The sequence below is a fragment of the Cornus florida genome, unplaced genomic scaffold (assembly GCF_030987335.1).
Source record: "Cornus florida cultivar Cherokee Brave unplaced genomic scaffold, ASM3098733v1 CherokeeBrave_3.0.0_Hap2_Chr10, whole genome shotgun sequence".
NCBI lineage: Eukaryota > Viridiplantae > Streptophyta > Magnoliopsida > Cornales > Cornaceae > Cornus > Cornus florida.
The window spans coordinates 94211319-94228230 of NW_026775580.1; the positions used below are offsets into that span (position 1 = coordinate 94211319).

General features: G+C 35.9%; 3 protein-coding genes across 5 annotated transcripts; 2 read left to right on the forward strand and 1 right to left on the reverse strand.

The window, feature by feature from the left end:
* The first annotated feature begins 1018 nt into the window (after nt 1–1018).
* LOC132275990 (transcription factor MYB1-like) lies at nt 1019–2969 on the forward strand. 2 transcript variants are annotated; one of them, XM_059777232.1, is made up of 4 exons: nt 1019–1376; nt 1560–1689; nt 1928–2378; nt 2740–2969. In XM_059777232.1, exons 1-4 carry the CDS (start codon nt 1244–1246, stop codon nt 2833–2835), a joined length of 810 nt encoding a protein of 269 aa, XP_059633215.1. In that variant the 5' UTR covers nt 1019–1243; the 3' UTR covers nt 2836–2969. The 2 variants fall into 2 exon arrangements, with proteins under 2 accessions (XP_059633215.1, XP_059633214.1); XM_059777231.1 differs by lacking the exon at nt 2740–2969 and having other exon boundaries at nt 1022–1376; nt 1928–2674.
* A 4472-nt stretch (nt 2970–7441) lies between these two features.
* On the forward strand, nt 7442–10154 carry LOC132279163 (cytochrome P450 CYP72A616-like). Its single transcript, XM_059781098.1, has 5 exons — nt 7442–7729; nt 7803–8023; nt 8360–8604; nt 8708–9101; nt 9510–10154. Exons 1-5 carry the CDS (start codon nt 7450–7452, stop codon nt 9936–9938), a joined length of 1569 nt encoding a protein of 522 aa, XP_059637081.1. The 5' UTR covers nt 7442–7449; the 3' UTR covers nt 9939–10154.
* Nucleotides 10155–11490: 1336 nt separating this feature from the next.
* On the reverse strand, nt 11491–16714 carry LOC132275989 (growth-regulating factor 1-like). Of its 2 annotated transcripts, none has more exons than XM_059777230.1 (6): nt 16576–16714; nt 16344–16463; nt 13596–16263; nt 12703–13231; nt 11933–12387; nt 11491–11845 (listed from the first exon to the last, which is right to left on the reverse strand). In XM_059777230.1, the coding sequence occupies exons 3-6, from the start codon at nt 13774–13776 to the stop codon at nt 11838–11840; spliced, it is 1173 nt and encodes a 390-aa protein (XP_059633213.1). In that variant the 5' UTR covers nt 13777–16263; nt 16344–16463; nt 16576–16714; the 3' UTR covers nt 11491–11837. The 2 variants fall into 2 exon arrangements, with proteins under 2 accessions (XP_059633213.1, XP_059633212.1); XM_059777229.1 differs by having other exon boundaries at nt 11933–12393.
* Nucleotides 16715–16912: the final 198 nt, after the last annotated feature.

Sequence of the window (16912 nt, forward strand, 5' to 3'; positions counted from 1 at the left end):
AAATAAATTATTTTAAAATAAAATAAAAATAATTAATACTAATTAATAAAATTTTTAAAATATTGGGGTATTACAAATGTCCAAGTTGGCATTGGGCCATAGAATATTATGGTGACTCAAAGTTTGTTCCTGCATATATACACGGTATATTCTGCTGTCACTTTTGGTGGCGAAACTTTATAGAGAGAGAGAGCGAGAGAGAGAGAGATAGAGTGGCGGGGCTAACAACAACAGACTTTCAAAGTCGTCGTAAGAAAGGTAGTTCAGGAGGGAGTCGCAGTAATTAGGAATGGCAGATGAACATGATCATGAAGATTGATCTGTTAATTTCAATTACAATAGAAAATTAACTTCTTAACATGAAAAAAAAATTAAGTCAGCTACTCAATATCAAAGTAAAATAACTAATAAATTTACGTCAGCCCATGTGATGTGGGTTTTGTTGGTTATTTGTTTATGGTCTGGTTTACTCAGCTTTATTTGTTGCGTCTCTTTAGATGAAAATGTTGATTAATTATGTTGTGATTTTCGTTAGAGATTCAAAAGTACCAATCAACTGCTTTGGTATTTAACTTAAGAAAAAAACCAAAGATAATTCCTAATGACTAAACTAAGATAAACTCCAACTTTTAAAACAATTTTGAATTCGTTTCAACCTCTCTAAATTTATTTTTTAAATATTCAGTTGTCTTATTGTAGCACTGAAAAACAAACACGTAGACAATGAATTGCTCACTAGACTTTTTGATTGAGAATGGTCTCACCTTGTGGGTGATAACAAACTCAAATTGAATAGTTATACTCTCTAATTGAAGTTAATTAAAGCAAAACCTTTCGATGCATATTGGTGTAGTCCAAGTGGATCTCATTTTAGTGGATTCAATTTGATTCCAAAATTGTTTGAGGTTGATTTGAATGAAATGGGACCATAATGTTTACTACTAATATTTATCAGGTCGTATGTATACCATACTATAATGACGCATTCAATGCATACTGAGAATAAAAAGCACCACCTACTACTCTATTCAAAAATCAAATTGAGGAGACATTGTATACGTAAGTGGAGGAAAGTCTACGAAGAAACTGAATCTATATATATATATATATATATATATATATATATATATATATATACATAAATAAAGACAGCCTCCACATCCACACTCCCACTCTCAGAAGCTGGGTTTAATTTGGGAGTGAAAAACATTAGCATCTGTGTTTGGTGGGTTGGGTGCAGGGGATGGGAAGGAGGCCTTGTTGTTCTAAGGAGGGTTTGAACAGAGGTGCTTGGACTGCTCTTGAAGACCAAACTCTCACAGACTATGTTAAGCTCCATGGTGAAGGAAGATGGAAAAATCTTCCCATAAAAGCTGGTATTTAATTAGTCGGTCACACACAAACACACACACACACAGATGTGTGTGTGTGTGTGTGTGTGTGTGTGTGTGTGTGTGCATATATTTATAAGTGTGTGTGTGTGTATATATATATATATATGTATGTATGTATGTAAACAGAGCTTTCCCTACTATAGTTGGGTAATTTTGTTTATGCAGGTTTGAAGAGATGTGGGAAGAGTTGTCGCCTTCGCTGGTTGAATTATCTGAGGCCAGACATTAAGAGAGGGAACATATCACTTGATGAAGACGACCTCATTATTAGGCTTCACAACCTCTTGGGAAACAGGTTAATTTTACACACATTATATATACAACATATATATGATTCATTTTGATCCGTTACTTCAATTTTGATGGTGTAATTTGTTGGTTTTGAAGTGTAAAATTTTTTTTTTTAGAAAAAATATAGTTCAAAGATTATTAAAAATTTTAATTAATACTTGTGTTTTCATAATTTTGAAAATATAGGATCTGATTCATCTACCTTAAATAAATTAAAAATTGTCGTGTTTGAATTTGCGTAGATGGTCTCTGATAGCTGGGAGGCTACCAGGGCGAACAGACAATGAAATAAAGAATTATTGGAACTCAACCTTAGGGAAGAAGGTGCATCATCATCATCACCATAACGCAGCTTCCACTCGCAATCTCTCAAATCGGAACTCTAATGAGAAGGAGAAGAAGAGAACCGGCACAGCCTTCCCGGTGACACCAGAAATAGAGTCACATGTGGTCCGGACCAAGGTAGTGATGTGCTCTAAGGTTGTCATTACACCACCACCACCACCACCACCACACCCTCAAAAAATTGAACATATTGACACCAACATAGGGATGGCACAACCAGTGGTCGAGGAGGAGGAGGAGACTTCCATTTTTGAACCAATATTTGGATCGAATTCGTGTGTGGGGGCTTCATCGTTTAGTGGTACTCTTGAAGATCAGGATCACACTTGGGATTTCAACATTGGAGAGGTTTGCTTATCGGATCTTCTCAATTCGGACTTCTCCGGACTCTGTGACTTTAATTATAGCAATGTTGTTAATACTAATGATGTGTCAGTACCTTGTTTGGAGGATTGGACCTATTAACAGAGTATGTTGAACCAAATGTACCTGCAAATTACTATCAGGATCATCTGTATAAATTAATTAAAAAGATTAGATACTAAGTATGTTTATGTTACGTTAATATATGATGCTTAAATAAACTCTAGTCAGGTTCATGGGGTACGTTGGGTTGCCCATTAATTATATATTTTTCAGCTTAATTTGGCTATTTAGACATGAAATGCAGGAACTGTTGTTTGATTTTGAGTTCTCTTTTTGTATCCAGGACTGTGACTTAGTTGATTGGAAGATTAAATGTATCGTAATGGACGATTGCGATCCGTCCGTTCACCGGAATCACAATTTTGTCAATGCATTGTGATTTTATATAGCAAGGAGGATCCTGGACCACTATATATATATATATATAAACATTACCAATTAAAGCAAATGTTTTATAGTGCGGCAACTACTTCACCTTCTTCTACTTCAGTTCCCAGACATTTTTTTTTTTCCCTATACAGGATTACAGGTACCATAAAATAATAGTGATGTCGATATATGCTTCAACCATTGAACTCTGTAATGTGGATGTGGTTCACAAACTCTGAAGTGTAAAAAAGTTTGCAAGATATTTTGATTTATAATTTCTAAATTACCCAATTATTTTGAGACTAAAGGAGTAATATTATGTTGACAATTGAATTTAATGATGTTCATTATTCGGGCACGTGGGCACCGTCCGTTCAAAATTTAATAAAAATCAAGCCTTATAGTGTACAAAACCACAAATTTTATTTTATTTTATTTATTTATTTTTTTTTTCATGGTAAGAATTTTAGATGAGACGTTAGTCGTTAGCGGGTGCAAAGAATCGAAACTAGATTCCATAGGACAACAGAGAATAATTTATCAAATCTTATGCAATAAATTAGATCATATTACAACAGTATAACAATATTAAATTAAAATTTTAACACATTTACATAATTTTTATATTGTTGTTTTAAAACTATTAAATAAAACACATAACAAACACATGAAAAAATATATATAACAATCCAATTTTTTAATTACCGAACAAAATAATAATAATAATAATAATAATAATAATAAATCAAGATTCCATTGAAAATATCCCATCTTTTCAACTTTCTTTTAAGTCAAAATTCTTACATGCCCCGCGGTTAGCATTCAACACACTGATGATCCATTTATACGAATGTTTATCCGAATTCGTCGTAATTAATACTACCTAAACACCTAAGTGACTCAGACAAATCAAACATACTCTATTTATCCAAATTCGTCGTAATTAATACCTGAACACATAAGTGACTAGACAAATCAAACCTACTCCTAATCTTGTAGGGCCCCCCATTTGATAATGTCACCAAATCTAATTTGACGGTCGATTTACACGAATATTTATTTGAATTCGTCGTAATTAATACTACTTGAAAATCTAAGTGACTCAGATAAATCAAACCTACTCTATTTATCCAAATTCGTCGTAATTAATACCTGAACACCTAAGTGACTTAGACAAATCAAACCTACTCCTGTTCTTGTAGGGTTTACCTACCCGAGTAAGTAATTCAAAAGGAGGTCTCCCACCCACGTAGCTACCTTCCGTTGGCCGCACGGACAGCATCCGAGGAAGCAGGCACCACATGGGCCTACCATAACCCACTCACCCCCTTAATTTGTGTTAACGGATTCTAAATTTCCAATTAAATATTTTGCTTTCAAGTTCTATTAGCTTCTTGTTTACATATTTTAATTTCTATACTAATACTACTTCTTAACCTTAGTGCGTAGTTTTGTCAAGACAATTTGGTTCATGTGTCTAACAGCATCTCTAACAATATGTTAATATATATATATATATATATAGATATATATAATGTATAATTTTTTTTTTTTTTTTTTTTTTATGTTAAGTTATACTGTCACGTCATTAATGTATAAAATTATTGTATATTTTACACAATCACATCAACATATTTTTTAAAACTAATTTTCTTTAGTTTTAATCTAGATATTTGTCCAGATATATTGTTAATTTAAAACTATTATTCCATTGAGAATATCCCATTCTATTCAGCTTTATTCAAGTCAAAATTCTCATGTCTTTTTTGTATGGATCTGACTTGTTTGTTTCATTGTTGGCATTCAACATACCGACGCTACATTTAACCTATTTAGGTCCCCACATCCCACTCGCTCAATCTCTCTCTCCTCTTTTTTTTCTCTCTAATCTGGCATGTGCCGAGAAGTTATTACAAGCTCCCAAGTCCATCAAACATGCAAGTAATTATGATTTTTTTTTTTTTTTTCTGTGTCTAATACTAATTGACGGTCATATCAAATAATTTGTAACCATTTTGTAAGGGTTTATAGAGCTACACACTTTTATGATTAGGCTGATTCGACCGATTTACATTAATATTCATTCAAATTTGTTACACCGTGATTACAAACTATGATCAAAACTGCACCATAACCGGAACTACACCAACTCCTGTTAGGATCGGCTACGAGTAGGTAATTGAAAAGGTAATTTGTCAGGACAAACTGGTCCATGTGCCTAATACTATAATAACTGGAATATATATTCTAAGATTAATGAGGTATTAATTCCTTATAAGACTTGTCTAATTACTTGTGAGTAGATCATCCTTACAAATTGCTAATATGGTCCCAAGATCGAATAAGACTTGTCTAATTACTTGTGAGTAGATCATCCTTACAAATTGCTGATATGGTCCAATTACAAATGTACAAATAGTCTATAATTTCAAAATCTGGAAAGTAAAAATAAGGAAATCATTGAGAGTGACTGTATTTATTAAAAAAAATAATAACAACAATAAATAAATTATTGTCCTCAATTATCACTTTACTAATTTTGTAATTACAACTTATTTGTGTATTTGTGATTGAACCACATCAGGTAGAATGATCTATTCACCGATGAGTAAACAAATCTTATCTCACAAGACCCTTGTGTATAACAATTTACCGTTTAAAAGTCGGATTTGCCGAACTCACATAAAATTACTGAGTTACTAAAATGAGACACCTCGATAAATGATATGTTGATTTTAGTATTTGGATTTTAATGGGCTTATTGAAGTAGGTTACCGTGTCAACATTAATGCAAACGGCAATTCTCAACTTTGTTGCTTTTAGTGTGAGGTGTGGCCAAAAATGGGTGGAATTAAACTTTGGTACTAATTGATCTTTTACTTGTTCACTTAAGTTTTTCTATGCAGTTGGTTTAAACATATATGGGTAAGTGACATTGAGACGTCCTTTGCGCTCTGATTTACTTAATTACCCCCAAAATATTGCATGCTATAAACGATTCTAATTAAGAATCATTTTCCGAGGGAAAAAAAAAAAGCTAAGCAGACAAATTAGTGGACACAGGAAGTAGATGACATTGAGCTTCAATCATAGAAAGCAACTCATTGGAATGAGACTACACCTATTAAAAAATAATTTAGACAGTAATGACAAAAATGGTGAAAAATGCAATCTATTTTTTAAGATGGATAGTGTTTAAACCTTGGAAAACAATTCCCTTCCCTTGTCAGTTTGTGGAGGAATGGAAATTGAGATTTCCTCTCTTACAAAAACTAGTAATTGGATTGTTACGTCGGCTGAATCAAATTTCACTCTCCTCCAATTGGAAGAAAACGTTGGATCATAAGAAAACGATGTCATTATCATCAAGAAATCTGAGATTCCTATCATAAGGATAGGATGGCTAAAGTTTGAATGTTGAACTCAACTTGAAGAATATGACCAATATTTGAAAATTCCCCACTTAATTTTACTTGATCCGTTAATGGGTCCAGGCCCAGGCCCATAAAATTTTCTAGTTCCAACATGGCATCTAGAGGCCCTGATGTTACAAGGGATTGTTTGGTTTGAAATAATAAGCTAGCCCAGCCATCTAAACTCACCTAATCATGCACAGTTTCTGAAAATGAAAAAGGCCATTCTTGAGAATTTTTTTTTTTTGGGAAGTCACACGCACCCATTTGGAACATTCTTGATTAATTTTTATTTTCTAATAAACTCGTGTTCTTAAAATGTAACATTATTCTAGAAAAGGGTCATTAATTTGTATTTAAGCCGATGTTGAAAATGCTCTGCCTAACACATTTTGGTATCATTTTTTATTTTCCAATTTTCTGATAATAGAAAAATATTCAAAATATTATCAAACAGGCCCTTTAGCCTTTTGTGCATCCTTCTTTAGAAATACGTGAGTTCATTACTTCATACTTGGACATATAATATTGAGTGATGATGTGGGTTTGGTTCAGCTCATATCCATCTTCCCAAAAGCCCAATTAATTTGGAAGGAGGCCCAAAACGGAGGTTGGATACGTTGCCTTCACGCAAAAGACGTCACTTAAACAAGTGCATCATCTCTTTTAAAATAATTTAGATTACGGTGGCATAACCTCTTTATCCTCGAAGAGGGAGGGAGAACTTGCAGTTCGAGTGGACAAAAGAATCATCTCTGTGCATTAGATGGTCTATTTATTAAAATGTTAGAGATAGTGAAAACCACTCTGTCCATAGGGTTCACACTCCATATTGGGTGATTTCTACCCTTTATTCATGTATTGCATTGTCCCATCATAAAATTTGAAAATAAAAATGTTGGGGGAGGGGCACGAGCTCAGTGTGAGCGTTCCTGTAATACTCAATTTCTTAAATTAATAAAAATAAAAAATAATGAGCTATATGACTCAGCATAGCTACTTTAAGCCCACATGACAGTATCTTTTCCCCCAAGGAAATTAGTCAAAAGTCTAAGAAGCAAATAATCATTAAAAAAAAAAAAAAATTATTTAAATAAAAGTATTTTGACAATAAAACTGAGAGTCAAATATCTCATACGGATAATGCCACAACATTTTTGTATATAAAGCATAAGGTCTCAAGTTTGTGATCCATCAATCAATCAATCAAAATGGAGAACTTTATCATAAAGTCTCTAATAATTTCTTCAATACTCTTACTACTACTCTATTTTGTTTTAAGATTTTGTTACTCCATTTGGTGGAAGCCCAAACAGCTAGAGAAGCAATTAAAGCAGCAAGGAATCAGAGGCACTCCCTACAAGTTGCTGATTGGGGACATGAGAGAGTTTGTGAGACAAATTACTGAGGCATGGTCCAAACCACTCCATCTCACCCACCACATTGTGCCACGTGTCGACCCTTTCACACATGATATTGTCCAAAAACATGGTATTATGTATAACATTGGTTGTTCGTATAATTTTTATTTTATTTTTATTTTAATATTTTTGGTGGAACACAGGGAAGGTGGGATTTTGTTGGGTTGGGACAACACCTAGACTGATTATCAAGGATCCAGAGTTGATGAAAGAAGTGCTGTGTAACAAGCTAGGTCACTTTCAAAAGCCTTCACTAAACCCACTTATTCTCAGTCTTACAAGAGGACTTACTACCCTAGAAGGTGAAAAGTGGGCCAAACACAGAAGGATCATCAATCCTGCTTTCCACCTTGAAAAATTGAAGGTTCCTTTTCTGCTTTTTTTCTTTATTTATACTATTCTTAATTAAGCTCAATTATATAATCCACAACCGACAAGTGACTTAGAAATCAAATAATCGAAACAAAGAAATAGTCTCTCTCTAAAATTGGGATATCTGATCCTCCCAGACCCCGCAATGTGAGGAAGCCCGTGAAGAGTATTATGTCTCATTGAAACTCAACAAAGCCCTTAACCCATTAGGGGTTGGCTACCTATATCTTATTCTTTAATCGTTTTACTCTATTTAAAGTCATAACCTCTGTAAAGCCGCGATTATGTTTATAATTTTCATTCTCTCTTTCTGGCTTCTCTGTTAAAGGGGATGATACCAGTATTTGCATCCAGCTCTGACATGTTGATCCAGAAATGGAAGAAATCAGTTGGTCATCAAGGACACTGTGAAATGGATGTCTGGCCTGAATTTCAGAGTCTTACCGGAGATATTATCTCTCGAGCAGCATTTGGAAGCAACTATGAAGAAGGAAAGAATATCCTTGAACTCCAAAAGGAGCTGCAAGTACTAGTTGTTGAAGCTATGCAAACCTTATACATTCCTGGTTTCAGGTTTCATTGCCAACATCAACTTAAGATGCGAAAATTTTGATTTAATGCTAGCAAAAGTGCATTTTTGTATGCATCAGTGTTTTGACTTGATTTTCTTGTACAGATTTATTCCTACAAAAAAGAACCAGAGAAGAAAGAACTTGAACAAAAGGATCACATCAATGCTCAGAACTTTGATCCAGAGGAAAGAGAGCGCGATGAGAGCTGGTGAATCCAGGGTTGATGACTTACTAGGCGTGCTCTTGCAATCTAATCACCAGGACAATTCACCACATAATGCAAGCAGCAATGAAACAAATGGCTTGACAATTGAAGAGGTGATAGAAGAATGCAAGCTGTTCTACCTTGCAGGCCATGAGACAACGTCGAGCTGGTTAACGTGGTCCATGGTTGTCCTAGCCATGCACCCCGACTGGCAAGGGAAGGCTAGGGAAGAAGTACTACAAACATTTGGGAAAAGGGATCCTGATTTTGAAGCTATAAGCCACCTAAAAATTGTAAGTGTTCTTCTTCGCTGCATCCCAAAAAGAGGAGTTTTTCCTCTAATCCTCTCTACCACATCGCCTAGGGGAGAAGTTCATGTCATTTATATGTGTGGACACTCCTTAATCATTTAGACGAGATTTGAGAAACATCGTGAGCACTAAAAGAAGAATGTATAAGTCGGACAATATCTACTTGGTGCTGGGCTGGTAATTATATCAGTTCAAGCTCTGTTTCAGTTTAGGTCCTACATATACATTGATGCAAATTGACATGGCTTGAAGGTTATATAACTAGCAAGAAGCGGTTCTTATATGGCCACTTTTTGACAGTTTTGAAGTACAAAAAATCTTTCTTGAATTTTTGGAGATGATACTTAAATGACATTCATCCAACAACCATAACACTAAATTGTTCTGCAGGTAACTATGATACTTTATGAAGTACAAAGGTTATATCCACCTGTGATTGGTCTGTACCTACATGCTTATGGGGAAACCAAGATCGGAGATATAACCCTTCCTGCTGGGGTTGATCTTAATTTGCCTACATTACTTGTTCATCATGATCCAGAACTTTGGGGCAACGACGCGGAAGAATTTAAACCAGAAAGGTTCTCCGAAGGAGTTTCGAAGGCATCTAAGGATCAACTAGCTTTCTTTCCATTTGGATGGGGACCAAGGACCTGCATTGGCCAAAATTTTGCCATGATAGAAGCTAAGGTGGCCTTGGCTATGATTTTACAACATTTCTCATTTGAACTCTCACCCTCCTACACTCATTCTCCTCATACTGTCGTGACTCTTCAGCCACAACATGGAGCTCAGATTATCTTACACCCACTTCATTAATTATTAAGCTAGGCCAATCTGCATGCTAAAGAATCTACATGTGACATAGAAAATAAAGGGATTTAGCATCCAGAAAGTTTCTATGTTCTATGTTTGTGCAAGTGTGTTGTTTTAATATTTTGGCAATAAGTTTTGGACCTCCAACTTTGCTATGATTTGGGTATTTATAATTCAGTCCTCTTTTTCATTTTCCTGTAATATCTGTTATTGTTAAGAGTTTCCTCTCTGTTAAGAGTTCACGAAATGTCTCTGCTCATGCAAAAAGTCTTGAGAAATGTTTTGGTTGCTTGGTTTAGACTATTTTAAGCTTCATTTGGTTTGAGTAATGAAAAAATTAAAGAAAGGAGATGAAGGAAGGAAGGATAATGTATACTCCTTTCTAGGAGGAAAGGAAGGGAAGGAATCATTTTCTCATCCTGTTTGGTTAATTAGGAAGGAAAGGTTTTGTGAAATATTTATCATCCATTATTCCCCTTTTCTTATTAAGGACAAGAATATAAAACAGAAGAGAACTCTCCTATTTCCCTTTCTTTTCTTTCTTCCCCTCTGCCAAACAAAAGAAAAAAATTTCCATAATTTCCCTTTCCTTCCCTATTTCCTTTTATCCAGTGTTCCTCTCTTGAAAAAGTGGGTCGGTGGTTCATGTCCTGAGTCAGTCAGTACTTGATGACTGACCTGACACTGACAGACTGAAGAGAGCGAGCCGTGGACTGTGGTGGTTGTGTCTTGAAAGTAGGGTAAAAAAAAGTTAATACTCATAGGTACTAATTTTGTGTGTGTTATAAGTCTGTAAAAGAGACTGAATTCTGAACACTTTAACTCCATGGAGTATCAACCCATACAGTGACTTCTTTGTCACCTGGTTGCTTTGTGACCCTCTGACCAAAATAGCCCTTTCTTCTAGAAATAATAACCCAACAACCTTGATTCTTAGCCATATCTATCGAGTTTGCACAACTATATATATATATACATATGCTGCAAAAATTACCAAAGCACTGTTGAATGCACATTACTTTAGTAACATTAGTCACTGCTGATTTAACTTTAGATACATTACTCTGATAAGCTTATGCTTTATCACTACCGATGTGATTACCACTAGCGAAAGTCTAATCTATTAAGTACTATCCCCCCTTTGAAAAACAAAGGTTATCTAAATCTAGAAATGCCGAATCCGGATGATGCGAGCCGACCACTTCCGCTCGAATTCGAAAGATGTATTATTGTTCAAGCTAGAATGAGCTCCATCTTCGACTCTACCGGTTAAAGAAGATTTGTAATTGGTTCCATGTAAATGTGTGTATTCAAATGTTTACATGTTTACATTCGCAATAGTCAATGGGATAATCATATATGGTCAGTGCACCTTCCACAGTTGAGTACAACTGCGGTAAATATTTTTCAGCTGAACTCACTGTGCGTGTGGAGTCTCCAGTGACTTTACCAGCTTGAGTTGAAATGACACAGTAACAAAAGCCAAAATAGCCATTGGGACCCCTTGATGTTACAATAAACTGAAAGCTTTAACAGGTTCTTGAAAGCAAAACCATGGAAAAAGGCCAAAACTTCTTCAATAAAAACATACAAACGTGGAGCCAAATTCTTGGATTTAGCCTGAGCCACTCAAACAAGAAGCAAAAAGTAAAGAGAAAAAGAAGCAGAACCGAAAGAAAAAAAAAAAAAAAAAAAATTACTATATACTAGTAGTACATTTTATCCTTCAGTTAAGAGCATACATAATTCAATCCAACAACTAGTTAAACAAAGTAAAGAGAGAAGTTCTTAGTTCTCACATCCCATCCAAATGTCATATGAAGAAGGAAAGCAAGAGGAGGAAAAGCACTAACCCACCACCACCATTTAAGTACTCTTCTGGCTTTGATCTATTGAATTAACTCATTTATCTGCAAAACAAAAAGAAGTATGCATATTGAAAAGAAATTTAAAAAAACAAGAGGGAAATAAAATCAAGAACATGTAAATTCAATTACCATTATGGTTCATGAAAAAGTCATGTGAGGAGTTGGGTATGGAAATCGAGAGCTGTGTGGTCGACGATTTTTCATCCGAATCAAGCCATGAATCTTTGTTTCTTGGCGGCCATTCGTCAAGAAAATGGTGCATTACTTTCTGGGGTTCATCATCTCTCTCAATTTTTAAGGACATTTCACACTTGACATCATGACTACCCAATCCATAGAAATGTTGTTGATCATGCTTTTGTTGATTTGAGGCATCAGTGAGGCCTTGAACCTGCAAGTTCAAGCATCCATTCTGTAAACCAGAGTAACTCCTCTGTTTCAAATGGGTGAGTGAAGAACCCATTGTCAGTGGTGTCAGCTGCCAAGAATCATTCTTGGATGAACCAGAATAACTTGTCATAGTTCCAGAAGCTTCAGAGAACAAAGCATGCTCATCAACCCCCTCTTTCATTCCATCACCATATCTGTTTCTTCTCACCAATCATTTAAAAAAATAATAAAAATAAAAAAATAAAAATCATCAGTCATCAATCCAAGACTTAGAAACTCATTAATCAAGTGCAATGTATATTTAACAAACACATAGACGGGCCCTGCACGAGACTGCTGCCATTGCAGGATCTGAGAAGGGTCGGATGTAGGGAGACTTAGCTCCGCAAGTGGAGAGCTGATTCCTTGTTCTGAACCCGTGACATCCAGATCACAACGTGGCAATCTTACGGTTATGCAAAAAGGCCCGCCCACATATATAACAATTAAATAGATAGAAATTTAAAAACCTGTAATCTTTGTCTGCATGGGAAGAAAGACCAGAGTCCAAAAGCAAGTCAGAAGCATTGTCATAAGATGACAGACCAATCCCTGGGTGTCTTGAAGAAGAATGGGAATCGTAAAGGTAAGGATGGTGGATTTGAGTAGTGGTATTAGTGTAACAAGGATGGTTATGGAGGTAGTGATGGGTATTAGAGGGGATTGATGAGAGAGAAGAGTGCAAGTGAGAATTGGTAGTGGATTGGGTAAAAGTAGAGGGATTAATAGGAGGGTTCCTGGTGATTGATGAGATGGGTATTGTTGGTGGGTATGTGTTTAATGAGTTGATTGTTGCTGCTGTGTTTGTAGTGGTAGTATTAACAACTTCCACAGGCTTTCTTGAACGGTTTCTGCCTCTGTGCATGTGTCTTTCACAGTACTTTGAATCAGGGTATGCCTCTTTTGAGCACCTCCATTTCTTTCCATCTGTCCTCCTGCACCTCCATGGCTCTGGATCAATTTTTCTCCCAAATCCCATCTGAAAACAGTTCCACCCAACTGCACCCACAAATCAACTCCAACCCAGTTAATTTTTTTTTTTAATTTTTGACAACAAAGAATCAATTTAACCGCTAGTCACTTTGGACTGTGATTTGCAAACTCCTAACATGTGCAGTTAATTTTCTCCATATCATAAGAAAGCATACAAATGCACAGGATGATAGAATGAAGTATAACATACTAAGAACTATTGAATATAGTACATGACTGGCCTACCTTTGTCCCAGTGGGTTAGGGTCTAAACTCCCAAACCTTAAGGTCAAGGTTCCAGGTCGGTACAGATATATATATATTTTAAATGTATATATGTATGTAGAACAAGAAGCTAAACAATGTAAATATAGAACAATAATGAGCTTACTATGCTGAGGTTCTTGAAGGATGAGCTTTGGAGAGAGTGGAGAGTCCAAGCTTCTTTTGATGGTGAAGAGGAGATCAGATGGGATGGGCACACCAGAGACCATGTATCTGAAGATAAGAGCTTGGTGTTCAAGTTCTTGCCATTGAGAGGGAGTGAAGGGTAACCTATTTCTTGCACTCATCACTGAGAGAGAGAGAGGGAGAGGGGTAAGAGAGAGAGAGGGAGATTTGAAAGAGAAAACAAAGATGAAACAGAACGAGTTTCAGAGTTGAGGGAGAGAGAAACAGGGCACAGAAAGAGACAGTGGTTTTCAGAGAGAGAGAGAAGAGAAGGGTGCTAGTGTTGGGCTCTGAGGAGTAGCAGGTAGTAGTATATTTATTTCAGGGACCATTTGCATTGCAGAATCTTCTGTACATGGATAAAACTAATGAAGGGTTCTGATCAAAGTGCTGCCATCTTTCTCTCTGTGTCTCTCTCTCTCCTGAAAGTGTACTGTTGCTCATATTATGACTGGCACCCTCTCTGCAGCTACTGTCACTGTGGCAGCTATTGTCTCTGCCATCTATCTATACGGAAATCTATATAATAAAGGATGGAGGGATTAAATAAATGACAAGGTATCATTTTATATTAATATTACTGTCTGTATGGATCATCACAGAGAAGATTGTATTGTATGCAAGCTTTCAACTTTCACAATTACTGTTCACTTTACTTTTTATCCCTGTACCTTTACCTTAGAAGCCCCAGTCCTACTTCATTTACTCTTTCGACTTTTCTTCCATTTGGGAATTTTAGAATTGGGAGAGCTTCAGCTACTTCTCATTAGCACGAGAGTTCGGAGAGATTGAATTGTAAATTTAGAGCCCTTTTCTTTATTTTTTTCCTTTTTGGATATTTACATTTGCTTTTTTATTATTAAAATGAAATTCCAATTAATTTGATTACCTACCATGGTCATAATAGATATTTTGAAAGCAGTGGACGACCAATTTAACACTTTGTCACATCAAAATCTTTGTCAGAAAATTAGTATCCATAATGTAAGAAGATGATTTAAGTACCTACCTGCCCTCAAAGTAGTTGGAATTAAAATTTTGATGGGCCAGAGACACTCAACAGTGCCAAGGAAGACATGGCATGCAAGTAAAATAGTCACAAGAAGTGCTTCTTTGTTTGGAAGTACTTACCTCTGTAGAGTTTTGTTTGGTTGCAATCAAATGACATGCACTATATTTCATTTTTTCCTTAGTGCTGCAACAGTTGTACCTGCAATACAGTCATGGGGCTGTCCTTGTCCCCATGGCAGGCTCCAAACACATGCAAAACACCTTTAATATTAGTGTCTCAGAACAACTTAACCCAAAGTTTCCTCAGGTGCATTTCTTCTTGAATACAATCCCTTTCAAGATTCCCAAAGCATTCTGTTGCAGAGTACACATGACACTATTTCACACATTTACTCCAAAAGTAAACCCTATTAGTGCTGGTTTGACAAGGACCATTTGATTCAATGGCTGAATAAGATTCCCTTACATTGAATTATAACATCTCAACATGCCTAGTTTAAAGTAGGGCATTTTCAATCTCACCATTCCAAAGCCAACTTTAAAAACCTCACCTCAATAAAGCCATCTTGAGTTTAGTGTCTAGTTCTGGAATGTCCCTAAGCTTAATGCCAAACATAATTTGTACAGAAGCAAGAGGAACCACAAACCAGGTTGCTGTGGTAAGGACGCGCTCACGGTGATGCCATTCATTAGATTAAATTAATGAGGGGTCGAGCTCACTGTAAGCACCATAACATAGTGGTCCCAAGCAAAAATATTAGCAACATAGTGATACAGCCTTGGACCACCAAGACCAACAGCCACAAGGTCTTACCAGACATAAATAAATAGAACCAAAAAATATATTTATATAGAACAGAAAGATACAAATGACTGTTCATAGTACCTAACCTACCATGAATAAATAGAACATAAAAAACCAAAATGACTGAAAAAAGGGTCGCTATTTTTAACACAAATGATAATAATGATCATTGCTTGGCTTAAGTTGCTATAAGAGGACTACGGGAAGGGATTATCATACCTGTGTCTACCACCGTTGTAAGCTTACTGAACTTTCTTTTTATTCTCAAATTAATAAAATAATAATAATAAAAAGAGTTCGGTTTCTTCTCACCCTATAATTACAAGGTTCTTTTTAGTTAAGAGACAGCTAAAACCCCAACATATGGGCAAATTCTGCATATTATTGCACACATGAACATGAACTCTCGCATCGTAGAAGAATTTCTTCACTCCAATGATGTATACAGGGGGCTAAGGCTTCTGAGTTGGCCAAAATTTTGACCTTTGGTGTGTGAACATAATCACATGAAATTCCAGAGCTTGGGACTGTTTTTAGTTCAGACTGGAATATAATAAATGCCAAGAAAAACCTCAAAATCTTAATTCCAACAACTTAATAACAATCATTCATACCGTACAGGTTCTGTTGATGGGTCTCAAGCTATACTCCAGGCCCCCACAAGCTAAGTATTGAAGACAGACCTCTCGCGTAATTCTCATGGAGAGTCCGCATGCATAAAACATGACAACGTGATAAACTTGGGAACCAATTTAGATGGTAGCTCCAAGTGGAAGTAAGTTCCGCGGGTAACCTGGGTCCAGGAGTAGGTGCTCTTGTTAGTGGAGATCCAGGCCAATTATTTTGGGTATTTATGATAAATTTTGGGTATACCTGCATGAGGTCTGAGAGGTCATCTTAAAAACTAATTTTAAATAAGCAGCTTTGAGACTGATTTGGGAGCTTCTAGAATTTCAACCTCACGGCTCCAACTCCTCAGCAACCAATTTTAGCCTGCAGAGAGATGATCATCACACTTAAAAGAGAAGGAATTACTTCATAGACTGGTTAGCAATATTGGAAAATTAATAGCAGTTTGGTTCTTAGCACATTGAGTAAGACTCACCTTTCGACTTCAGTCCTTAATTGTAATTGTATGACTGGCTGAAGCTTCTGTACCCCATGCTTGAAAGTTGTAATTTCAAGCTTTGCACCTCTATTTGAAATATGAAGGAGAACAAGGGGAAAGGAAAAAAAAAAAAAAAAAATACACATCCCAGGTGGGAAAAATTGACATTCTAGAGAATCACTACTTAACAATATACTAGAACAGCATTGTGCAGCCTTGAAGAGTTGGTGTAAATCACATATACACATGAAAAAAAAAACAGGGTTCTAATATATCATTTGGTATAAAACATTGCCTATCTTCTGAATTTATTCAGCATGCCACTAAAAATCCA